Source organism: Liolophura sinensis, chromosome 8 (genome assembly GCF_032854445.1).
Source record: "Liolophura sinensis isolate JHLJ2023 chromosome 8, CUHK_Ljap_v2, whole genome shotgun sequence".
Lineage (NCBI taxonomy): Eukaryota > Metazoa > Mollusca > Polyplacophora > Chitonida > Chitonidae > Liolophura > Liolophura sinensis.
Window position 1 is genome coordinate 16,307,074 of NC_088302.1, and position 11,915 is coordinate 16,318,988.

Here is an 11,915-nt window from a genome sequence, read left to right on the forward strand (position 1 = left end):
ACCAACCGCTTCTTGAATCCTTTAATGCATGTCTACCTCTTTAATCGTGAGTGGAGTGAAAATGAAAGTTCGGGTTTTCAGTTCCGTACATGTTTTATGCGAAAACTATGAAATAACACTCTGATATTAATCATTTACGTATTTTCACAGTGCAAATAAAACATGGCTATACAGCCAGAGAAGTAATCAGACGCTTTGTACAAATGGCAAATGTATGGCCTTGTACGATGTTTAATAATATCTGTTTAAGTTAATCCAGATTTTGATGCAAGATTTGGCCACTAACACTGTTATAATATCGGAAGTAACGTATCATTATCAGATCAATGAAAGGAAACGAATAAAATTAATGTGATATTTGGCATCTGGTCACACATGGCTAATGCACAATGGCCACTGGGTATTTTTCGCGTCAGCCAGCACTGGGAATCTGAAATACACTCCATCATCCTGCTCTGGTCACAGCTGCCATTTTATAAACCCAAATACAAAAATCTTTTGGGTGGACCTCCGTGGCCGAGTGGTTTGTAGCAATCTAGCCATAACACAATGACTCAGCAGCCTCTCGTCAGTGAGATTACTGTGAGCTGAAGTCCAGTTCATGCCGGCTTTCCTCTCTTGTGCGTGGCAGGGCCTTCCAGCAATCTGCGGATGGCCGTGAGTTACCCCCATTATGATGACTGCCGTCGAATAAGTGAAATGTTTTTGCAGCAATAAAGTGTAGCATATTTATTTATTTTTTTGATTGGTGTTTTACGCCATATTCAAAAATATTTCACTTGTCTGACATCGACCAGCATTATGATGGGAGGAAACTGGACACAGCCCGGAAGAAAGTCACTACAGGTTGCCTGTAGACCTCCTCACGTACGAGAGGAAGCAAGCATGAGCTGGACTTGAGCTCATACCGATCGCATTGTCGAGAGGCTGCTGGGTCATTGTGCTGCGCTAACAAGCTAACGACCAGACCATGGAGACCACCACGAAGGTTATCTGATAAAGACTTATATATACATGAATGAATGAATGCGCATTAAGGAAAACTAATCTATGGAAATGTCACTAACAGCCTATATATACATATATCTATGTATATTAAAAAAATTAACTTACGTGAATTTCACCAGTACTCTGCACCATTGTATACATTATATATTCATTATAATTCCCGTTTTATTCCCGCCTTGTATATCGTTATATTATTTTTCATCAAACTGACATGCGTGCAAAATATTGATGAAATAAAATAAAATGAATTGAATATTGAAAACGAAAAATTAAAATATAATACAGGCATGAAAACTGATGCCATTCTTGATCCATTGTTGAACATAATATTCATTGTCACCGTAAATGGCGTTATCTAAGGCTAAGACTGCACGTATGTTAAACACCGACTTATAATAAGAAGCCCAACCCATAATACTTTGCTCCACTGAAACTTACTCTCCATTTTAACAGCTGACAAGTTAAAATCATAAAGTATATGTATACTGGGACTGGTAACTCATCTACGAGTTTTCTTCTTGAGGATAAGTCCAGTTAAATTAAGCCCATGCCATAATGTCTGCTGTGTTACAGACTGTGCCAGTGTGTGTTTCTCTGCTGGATAAGTACATGGTTCTGGACATGCACTAGTCTGGCCATATCTAAAACCCGCCTTTTCAGCATATATTGCACGTATTTATAAGTACACCAACACAGTTTTCGTAAAATGGTCGATGTGCAGTTTGCTTATGCCCTCCAGAAAATAGTCACTTAGTAAAGTTGATTCATAGAGGTTATACTCCTATACTTTTGTCTATTTTCAACATCAGAACATTGTTAGCCTGAACAATTGAGACGAATTGTCGCTGTTAAAGGGTGTTGCTTATGAAATCGATTAAATATATAAATTATTGACGGAAACTTGGTTTGTTCAGGATTTTTTGCCTCTGTGTGTTCATGTAGCCCACGCCAGCGTTTATGAAATCCGTAAGTCTTTTGTTTATAGCAGCAGTAAATGCTTTCAGTGTTTTGCTTGGACTTTCTGGGAGGCGGTTTGCAGCGGCAGGTTGGAATCCGAAATGTCCAAACCTATAATGTTGATCCTCACATTGTCCATAATTTATATGTGGGTTATGAATGTGAACTTTCTTATTCAGGACTTGTTCTGGACAAAGGCTCTGTTTTCTGGCCAGGGAATATGTCTCTAAAATCTCCACATCAGTGCCTACATTCAGTACATTCGTCAGATATTCCCGAAAGCTCTTGATCTGCTTACAGCGTTTCTCTGCCTCTCCTTCGTCCGCCGTCATTTGTTTGGAGAATGTAGCATTTTGTTCATTTATCTGGTTGATTGCTTCTTTTTTAAGAGATTTCAAGTACATAACTGTTTCGTTAAAAATCGTCTCAATTTCCTGGACGTGGTGTTCAGAACACTTCTTTCCTTTTTCCTTGTCTTCAATAGCCGAGCGCTTCATCATTTTAGCATGTTCTAACTGATCCTTTAGAAAGGACAGTGACTCTTTCATCTTCGACTTGCGTTCTTTGGCAGCCTCCTGGAATGCAATACAGTGGTGCTGGTGATGATCTAATGCCTTGCAATCTCGACACACTGGTTTCTCACAAACAGTGCAGTAATAGCGAACGTTTTCCTCAGGATGTTCCGAGCACGGGAATCCCGCCTTCGCCGACGTTTCTTCATCCACTCCACTTCTGACAAGTTGATCGATAGAAATGACTTTGTGTTTTACAGTTTGTCGTGTCATTCCATGGACCCCGGTGCATTTTTCACACAAATAATCCGAGCAGTCGATACATTTGGACACGGCTTTTTCTGTTTTTCCTGTGGACAAGCAAAATGAACAAGTGTGGCCGGCATCAGTGTCAGCGAAGAAGTCCAACAGACTGTTCATGAAGAAGTTGGTCTTGAAGCCCGTGTCGGTGTCGGTGGGAACATCAGTGGGTTGTCTGCAGTTGGGACAAGGAAACGAACCGTTCTTGGCAGAACGGTCCACGTGATCCTTCAGACATTTCAGACAGAAGGTGTGGAGACATGGCAAAAGTTTGGGAGTTTTGAACTTTTCCAAGCATATTGAACACGTGAGAAATTTCTCTTCCACTACCTCTCCGCTGAAGTGTTTCAAACCATGAGATGCCATTCTTCTTGATGTCTGATCTAAATGTAAATCGTATAAAAATGAAATTGGTAATTTTTGTCAATCCTATGTATACTACACAGTGTACAGTTTGCCGGAACCGGGGACTTTACTGAAGGTAACTTGCATCATATTCCGAAATTGCACTGAGAACCATTCAGAGCCTCTGGAGGGTAAGAATAAATATAAATATATGTAAACATAATGAGAAGTTAATACCAAACTTAATTGGTAATATAGGCCTACTTTCGAATCACTGGTCCCCGGTCTTAAAACATCCATTCGACTCAAATCCAGATTTCATTAGGAACCGTTATTATGAGTGTAATATGAAGGGCCGACCTTTTTACATAATAAGTGGATTATTATGAAATTGTAATGCCTTTACACTGTACAACAAATAGTTTGGAAACGGGGAAGCCTCACCACACTGAAATTAAAGCCGATAAATATGTGAAACATTTGTTTCATTGGCCACTGAATATTAGTCACTTCATACTAACTGCTGTGGATGCCTGTGGTCTGAAAATATTACAGATTTATCTGGACAAGGCTAGGTGGATATACCCAAACAGTGACTGACCCTTCTTTATGAATCCTTTTTTTTTCTTCAATTTATCTGTTCAACAAATAGTAAGTACAGTTCCTCTCCAGTCGTACGTGGGAAGGTTTGCCAGCAACCTGGGGATGGTCGTGGGTTTCCTCCGGGCTCTGCCCGGTTTCCTCCTACCATAATGCTGGCCGCCGTCGTATACGTGAAATATTCTTGAGTACGACGTAAAACATCAATCAAATAAATAAATAAATAAATAGTAAGTACAGTATTTATACTCAACATTACAGACTTTTGATGCCAAGTGTATCCTTTTTCATCCCAATTGTTGTATTAATATTAACATAATTCTGAGGAACCTATCGTTGTTGTTTTTTCCTGACTATTTCGGCTGCACCCTCAACAGTTATTATTGTTTACTTCGCCCTGTTTATACCATTCATTATAGGGCACTCTCGTAGAATCACTCCATTTCTTCATGAACCGATTCCGGGTTATATCTTCTTGTCCGGCAACAGTTCTCTATTATACAAGTCGTCAACTACATGTATATCGTACAGCGATAAGTTCAATAAGGCCTCTGTCAACTTTTAAATAGCGTGCCTCCATTTTGTATGGCTTCGTTTCACGTGGCTATACCTACAGACATAGAATAATTTCAGTTTCTATTTACTACGCTTAATACATGAAAAGCTTTGGCGCTGCCTTCCATGACATGATTGTCGAAGGATGACCAGCTGTATCTCTTCATCCTAATTATACGTGTGCAGACGACATCTATGCTGTATGTTTCTCGCCACCATAAATGGGTCAGAGAGTATCATGCATGAGATCGAGGCTATGAACTTACCAACTGGTTGGTTAAGCGTTCATTTAAACATGTCCAGTATTGATTTATATGTACAGCGGCTAGGTATACCCGTATATAGCTACTCCAATGTTTTATTCTTCTTTCCGGATATAAGTATAGTGAAAGTGGTTAGACCAAGCACTATTGTCGACCCGGTTTCAATATATTCTGACTGTGGCATATAAGCATGTAATTGAAGAGTTGGAATAAAATCCTAACACGTTAATTTAGCAGAGGCTAAATTAACACAAACCTAAAACACGTATTGAGATGGTAGTGTGCCTCTACATCAAGGTTTTCCTAAACAGATATGCACTATCTCATCTTGTAAATGGAAAGGAGTAGGCCTATAGGTCATCAGCCACTTTGTGAGTCTGCAACGCAGGAAAGGCATAGTTACTTCAGAGACGTATAAATTATGACCATCTTACCTTTTTGTTACCTCTGAAAATTGTCCTCAGAGCAAAGAAGCATCGAGCGTTGCGCAGCTGGTGTACCAGATATGCAGCTATGATCACGTGATGGAATTACCCTTGGACAATTATCCGTTACGACGGCAGGGTTTTAAGGACTGTCTCGGCATCACACGTGAAACATACGAGATGTCGTCTCTCTAGAACATCAGTGCTCGAGGAGCGTCCATCACCAACCTGCCTTGGAATACACGTATATATATATATATAGCCTGAATCTGTGAACTAAGTAAAAGCCCCAGCCGAGTCAGACGACGATATTTCCCATTACTGGTTAAACGTGACAGATATATCAATCTGAGATTGCTCTGGAATCGGGGAAATTTCCATTGACCAAATCGAATTGAAAAGTAGGACTCTAGCAGATAAGCCCAAGCTACATGTATATTTAACTGAGTCACGTGATCGAAATTCAACCGTTTTATACACGTGACAAGTTGCCATGGATATTACATTGTCTCTGTTGTCGCTTGCCTTACACTGTTCGCCTAGCGGTACAGGTTTGTGCTGACCCAGATTGGAAACACGATTATTGATTCCTCATCCAGGTGTTTCTGATTAATACTTATGGGGTTTTACACACAGTTCCTGCTTTTGATTTAACGGGGAGACAGCCGTGCAATCTCTAGTGTTTTGGTCAGCACTTGTTATTTTTGTTTGTTCTGTGCACATATATCTCTCACCAAAAACCGTGTATTCCGTGGTCCTGTTTTGTACACAGCACGGATGCAGCGGAAATATGTTTGAGAAATCGAACAAAATTATAATATTTTTGTTTACCATCATAAAAACTTGTTGTTTTCTGGCTAAAATATTGTCTATAACATCTTAAGACGAGTGCCAGAGCTGAATACTTTCACCGGAAACTCCTGAAACCTCATGACCTTTGCGGAGTGGATGGCGGCTTCCTCTGCTTCTGGTGTCAGCTGTTGGTAGGATGTAGGGCTTTCCTGACAAACAGTGTTTTTTGAGACCTTGTGTTTCATGAGTCTCCAAAGACTACTATGGAGATTATTATTTACACACCGGACTCTCCGGTTCCCTCTCATCTGACTGCCGTATAATAAGCGAAATGTGCTTATTTTGTTTTTCTTGTGACATGGCGAGTCCATGCTGACAAAATGCTGCTGCCAATGGGGTATGATGTCTAAGACACCAAATATGGGTCACACACCATGTCTTTAACTTTCATCTTTAAAGTCTTTGGTTTGACTAGATTCGTGTACGATCCTAAGTATTCCGACTTCGAAGAGAACGCTCTAACCATTTCGTCATATATTCTTGGGGTCTAAGATGTTTTCTCGCGGTTCCACGATGTGTTCTCGTGGCCAAGCAATGTCATATCGCGACCCCACGGTACCTTTGCCTTGCCCTGAAATGTAACTTTCTTACTGCTGTTGCGATTTATCAAGCATTATCGTTTCTAACTGGCGAATCGGACCCTTTGCCAGATATGTTACTTTTCTGAGTGATAGTCGCAGAGTCAACGTGGTAAATTTACGACTACAAACTCTTGGATTTGAAGTCAAATTTATTTAAACGAAAGTTAACTGGCTGAAAAAGAAGGCAGTGAAAACAAAGTTGCCTGTTTCTTAACGGAAAAATATATCGTATGTCGCTGCTGGGTTGTACAAATAGAATGGTCAAAAGTAAGATGTGCAACAACACTTGTAGAAATATACAAATGAAATAAGCCCGATCGTGTTTGATTAATAATGATAAGAAAACCCACAAGACATGTACAAGGATATCGTAAAATTAAAATAGTAACGAAATTCTAGGACAAAAGCTACCTAGAGAACAACGCAAAGAAGCTGTACATTGACATCAGTTGCACCCAGTCTATAAGTGTGGTTTTGACAAAAAGAACGAAAGACCGAAAGAACGAAAAATGATTTCATTTTGTGTTTAGCGTTTTGCATTTCTGATCACGTGGAGTAATTCTATATATTTCCCTTGAATGATAAGAATGAATGATTATGGCTTAACGCCACTGCGGCAATATTGCAGCCATCGTGGCGATTGAAACAGGTGAACTTTTGGTATTGGAGCCTGAATATCATGAATGCTACCGGTTAGTTCATAAAAAAATAACAGGTTAATGAAACATTATATGTGTACAGTCATAAAAAAGTTAAAACACCATATTCTTTTGATTAATAAACCTAGATTTACTACTGTACATCTAGATATATACTATTTCTATGCATTTTCTAATCTATTCCTGGAAGACACACAAATATACGTCTGACAATCCTTACATCCGGACTTACTATTATATGCATCCATAAGTTATTAAAATGTTAGGTACAAAATTCTGAGATGTAGTGTCCGCGGCATTGGAATTACTATGAAAGGCCATTAGCAAAAATTGTTGTTATAGCAACGTGGTTGTCATCGCAACCGGTTATTTTGACAAGCGTACATTGTGCCGAGCCGTTCCACCAATATACATGTTAGCATGTTCTGCATCTTTTGAAACTTAGTATTTGTAAATGTAAAAAAACATGATTTTTCTCCACAAGTCATTAGAACTGTGGATCTTTGAAAATGATGAGACGTGCAACATGGTTAGACAGAGTTTTACGTAATGCCAAACATAGCTAATTATTAAAGGTAATATGTACAAAGCCAGCACATCGACCAGCAGAGACATGATGTAGCAGACAAGACATGTACGACATTGAAATCTACATAGTAAAAATATACAAACAAAAAAGGACAACAAAAGACACTTACAACAAAGGCAATCTACCACGATCAGAATCCCATGTTCGCGTTTAATTCCATGTTAACTGTATGTCAACTTCTTCACAACATTTAAGGCGTTATGAAGCTAACTGCTAATAGGGTGACTAATGCATTTGGCGCGGTGTATTACGGTTGGACAGCAATAATACAATGTGCTTTCCAAATATTAAAGGCCTTTGAATACATTAAGATAGTTCCCTGGTGCTGAATCTTTTTACGCCCGAGCAGAAACAGCTGATATACATAAACGATCTTAATTAATAATGTTAGATTATTTGCAGACGACATGTGTCTTTATGTAATCTCAGAAGAATTCTCCATGAAAGCGTGAAACAGTAAGTATTATCTAACCTATATACTCAACAGAACAATGGACCCAGTCCTGGCTTGTAAACTTGAATTGTTACTGTGTTCACAGCATGGACAGCCTTTCCGGCTGAGATTGTTCTTCTCGGGAAACTCCATTGAATCTTGTAGTACACATCAACATTTGGGTGTAATCTGTAATGCACTGGCGAGCTGGAACACTCACATCTATAGTTTGATAATAAAACAAGAAGAAGTTATCGATGTTTCGCGGTCTGAAATATCGCCTTAGCCGCAAAAACTTAGAAATCAACAAGATTATGTTTTTAAAATTAAGAGTCCGGTCGTATGTGGGAAGGTTTGCCAGCAACCTGCGGATGGTCGTGGGTTTTCCCCGGGCTCTGCCCGGTTTCCACCCACCATAATGATGGCCGCCGTCGTATAAGTGAAATATCAATCAAATAAATAAATAAATGGAAATAAGTGACGTTGGATTTAGTGATGATGCTCCTACCGCAATATGTTTTACCTGTTACATACCTGTGTTATACCCTCCGACACGTCAGCCACCACATTAGCGAGGACTCGCCGGCATCCACATAGTGATTTAGTAACTGTATTTGTACTTATTTAATGCAAGAAAAATTACAAGGGTACTTGTAAAAGATACTTGTCGATATTTGTATCATAAATATGTACACAGTATAAGCCTTCGGGTTAATGTGTACTTGTTAAACACAATAAATGATGTTAAAAAAAAATCTGTCAAGAGCATGACAGAGTCAGACTAAAATAAGACTTTTATTAGTCCCAGATTGCTACGCTATGGCACGGTTTTTTCGATAGCACGCTTGTTTTATTATGTTTTTTTGATAGTCTTCCTATAGCAAACCTCAGATGAACAAGGCCATCAAACTTGAAAACTTGAAATGTCAATAGTTTCAAGGCGTTGTGGAATAACATAGTATGTTAAAACGGTGGGCCGACGTGGCCAAGGTGGCCAACACGCCAGCGCAGCGCAGTGACTCAGGAGTTTGTCAGAAATGATCCGACGTTTCCAACCAAAAGTGGGAAGGTCTTCTAGAAACCCTCCGATGGTTGTTGGTCTCCCGGCTCTACCCGGTTTCCTACTGCTATAATGCTCGCCGCCGTCGTATAAATGAAATATTCTTGAGCAAGGCGTAAAACACCAAAAAGAGATAAGAGAGAGGTGACATGAAACGCATCATGAAGGCATGTGGGAATACTGCAATAGTACTACAGACCCACTAAGGCAGCCTCATTTCTACCACGGAACGAGGAAGTTCCAATGATCATCCCGGATAGCCACGGATGTTGTCAAATCCTCAGGGGAAGGCCTACGAACCATCACAGCTCATCACCATAATACCTATACATGGATCACCACGGACCGAGCTGTGGGGTTGTCAAAAAACCATCCTTGGCTTGACTCAACCTAGCGCAAGCCAGAATGTAGATATCCTCCTCTTATAAGAAATGGGTTGTCTGATACGTTATAAATGTTTTTCATCACTGCTTTATCCTTTGTGTCCATGTATTGCACCAAAGCGATCATGAAATTGCTGAGGATTTTGCAAATAGTAAAGGTAAAGGTCGATAATTTTGGTCTTGTATTTTTTGCAAGCCTTTCCTCAAAAGTAAATATCTCTTTACGTTCTTGGGATTCCAGGATCTGACTGAAGAAAGACGAGTCTGTTTGACGAACCGATTGAGTTTGTTTACGGCAAAGATTCTGTTTTCTGGCCAACGAGTAAGTCTCCAAGATCTCCACATCAGTGCCCACGTTCAGGACATTCGTCAAATATTCCTGGAAGCTCTTGATTTGTGTACAGCGCATGTCTGCTTCATCTACACTCGACGTCATCTGTTTTAGGAATGTAGCATTATGTTCATTAATCTGATTAATTGTCTGTGTTTTAAGTGACGTCAAGTACTTAATCGATTCAGTGTATATTCCCTCTATTTCCCGAACATATCGCTCAGAAAATTTCTTCCCTTTTTCCATGTCTTCTTCAGCTGAGACCTTCAAACTTTCCGCACTTATTAAATGATCCTTTAGGAACGACACTGACTCTTTCATCTTCGGCTTGCGTTCTTTGGCAGCCTCCTGGAATGCAATACACTGGTGCTGGTGATGATCTAATATCTTGCAATCTCGACACACTGGTTTCTCACAAACAGTACAGTAATAGCGAACGTTTTCCTCAGGATGTTCCGAGCACGGGAATCCCGCCTTCGCCGACGTTTCTTCATCCACTCCACTTCTGACAAGTTGATCAATAGAAATGACTTTGTGTTTTACAGTTTGTCGTGTCATTCCATGGACCCCGGTGCATTTTTCACACAAATAATCCGAGCAGTCGATACATTTGGACACGGCTTTTTCTGTTTTTCCTGTGGACAAGCAAAATGAACAAGTGTGGCCGGCACCAATGTCAGCAAAGAAGTCCAGCAGACTGTTCATGAAGAAGTTGGTCTTGAAGCCTGTGTCGATGTTGGTGGGAACATCAGTGGGTTGTCTGCAGTTGGGACACGGGAACGATCCGTTCCTGGCAGAACGTTCCACGTGCTCCTTCAGACATTTCAGACAGAAGGTATGGATACATGGCAAAAGTTTTGGAGTTTTGAACTTTTCCAAGCATATTGAACACGTGAGAAATTTCTCTTCCACTACCTCCCCGCTGAAGTGTTTCAAACCACCGGCTGCCATTCTTCTTGATATGTGATCTGAAAACGAAACGTATCATTTTCAAGGCAATGTAAATGCGGTACCCATCCCGAGGTTAAGCAGAATTTTGGATGCTCTGCCCATATGTATGTACCTAAAAATTAAGCTCATTGTTAATCCTAAGAAACTAAGAGTGAAAGAGTTTGATTGAATAAACTGGACACACTAGTTTTTTTTTCAGAAATAACGTGTAAGGTTGATTGAAATCTTTCACAGAACACACAGGATCTAACAAATGTCTACATAGAATTTTGTGCACGCCATATGCCAGAATCTTCGGTATGTATTTCTACCCAAGAAAAGATAATTAACAATGTCAAAATTGAAACTATTCCTCTTGTTGTACAGTGAGGGTGAAAAAAAACCTGTTTTGATATCTGGCTGTTTGACAATGTATCGTCTGTCTCATAGATGTAACTTCAGTTGTAATTCATATTTGTATTTAAGTGATGTTACGACCCAAACTGTCTGTGTTATAAAGAGAAGGCTTGCTCGAAATACACGACAGTTTAGCCGCACAAAAAAGTAACCAAAACCAGCAGATTTTATTTTACAACAATTTTTTAGGTTTAACAAGAACAGATAACAAGACTTTTACAAATACTAAAGTACTTAAATTTAACAAGAAAGGATAGCAGTATCTATACAAATACTAAAGTACTTACATGTATAACGTTGTCAAGTCCAAACGGACGCATATAGTCCACAATGCTTAAAAATTGCACAGAGGCAATATTCAAAAATCCACAGTATAACTGAGTGTATGACGAAATATACACAAAATTCCACAGACAGGGTGCGTGTACTAATAAGCACTGTGTACACAAGAGCACAAATTAAATATACAAGTTCAGACTGAACAAGTGCTCGGTGGAGATGGGATATAACAAAGCCAGAGGCTATAAAGACACCAAAATTCAGCACAAAAGGCCTACTAAAGTAATACACAGCGAAAGCATCCAAAACTCTCAATGATTCTCCTGTCTCCTCCTTTTGACCTGCTTTCATAGGTCTTATATAGACTGGTGGAATTGTCTAGAATAAGAAAATTCCTGAACACTTGATGTAAACAAACAGGCACCGAACTGAGCGT

General features: G+C 39.6%; 2 protein-coding genes across 2 annotated transcripts; both read right to left on the minus strand.

Annotated features, from left to right (window-relative positions):
* Window positions 1–810: 810 nt before the first annotated feature.
* Window positions 811–4,164, minus strand: LOC135473136 (E3 ubiquitin-protein ligase TRIM56-like). The gene is made up of 2 exons (XM_064752969.1): window positions 4,130–4,164; window positions 811–3,160 (listed from the first exon to the last, which is right to left on the minus strand). Exons 1-2 carry the CDS (start codon window positions 4,134–4,136, stop codon window positions 1,896–1,898), a joined length of 1,272 nt encoding a protein of 423 aa, XP_064609039.1. The 5' UTR covers window positions 4,137–4,164; the 3' UTR covers window positions 811–1,895.
* Window positions 4,165–9,529: 5,365 nt separating this feature from the next.
* On the minus strand, window positions 9,530–10,804 carry LOC135473243 (E3 ubiquitin-protein ligase TRIM56-like). Its single transcript, XM_064753088.1, has one exon. It carries the CDS (start codon window positions 10,802–10,804, stop codon window positions 9,530–9,532), a length of 1,275 nt encoding a protein of 424 aa, XP_064609158.1.
* Between the last annotated feature and the right edge of the window lie 1,111 nt (window positions 10,805–11,915).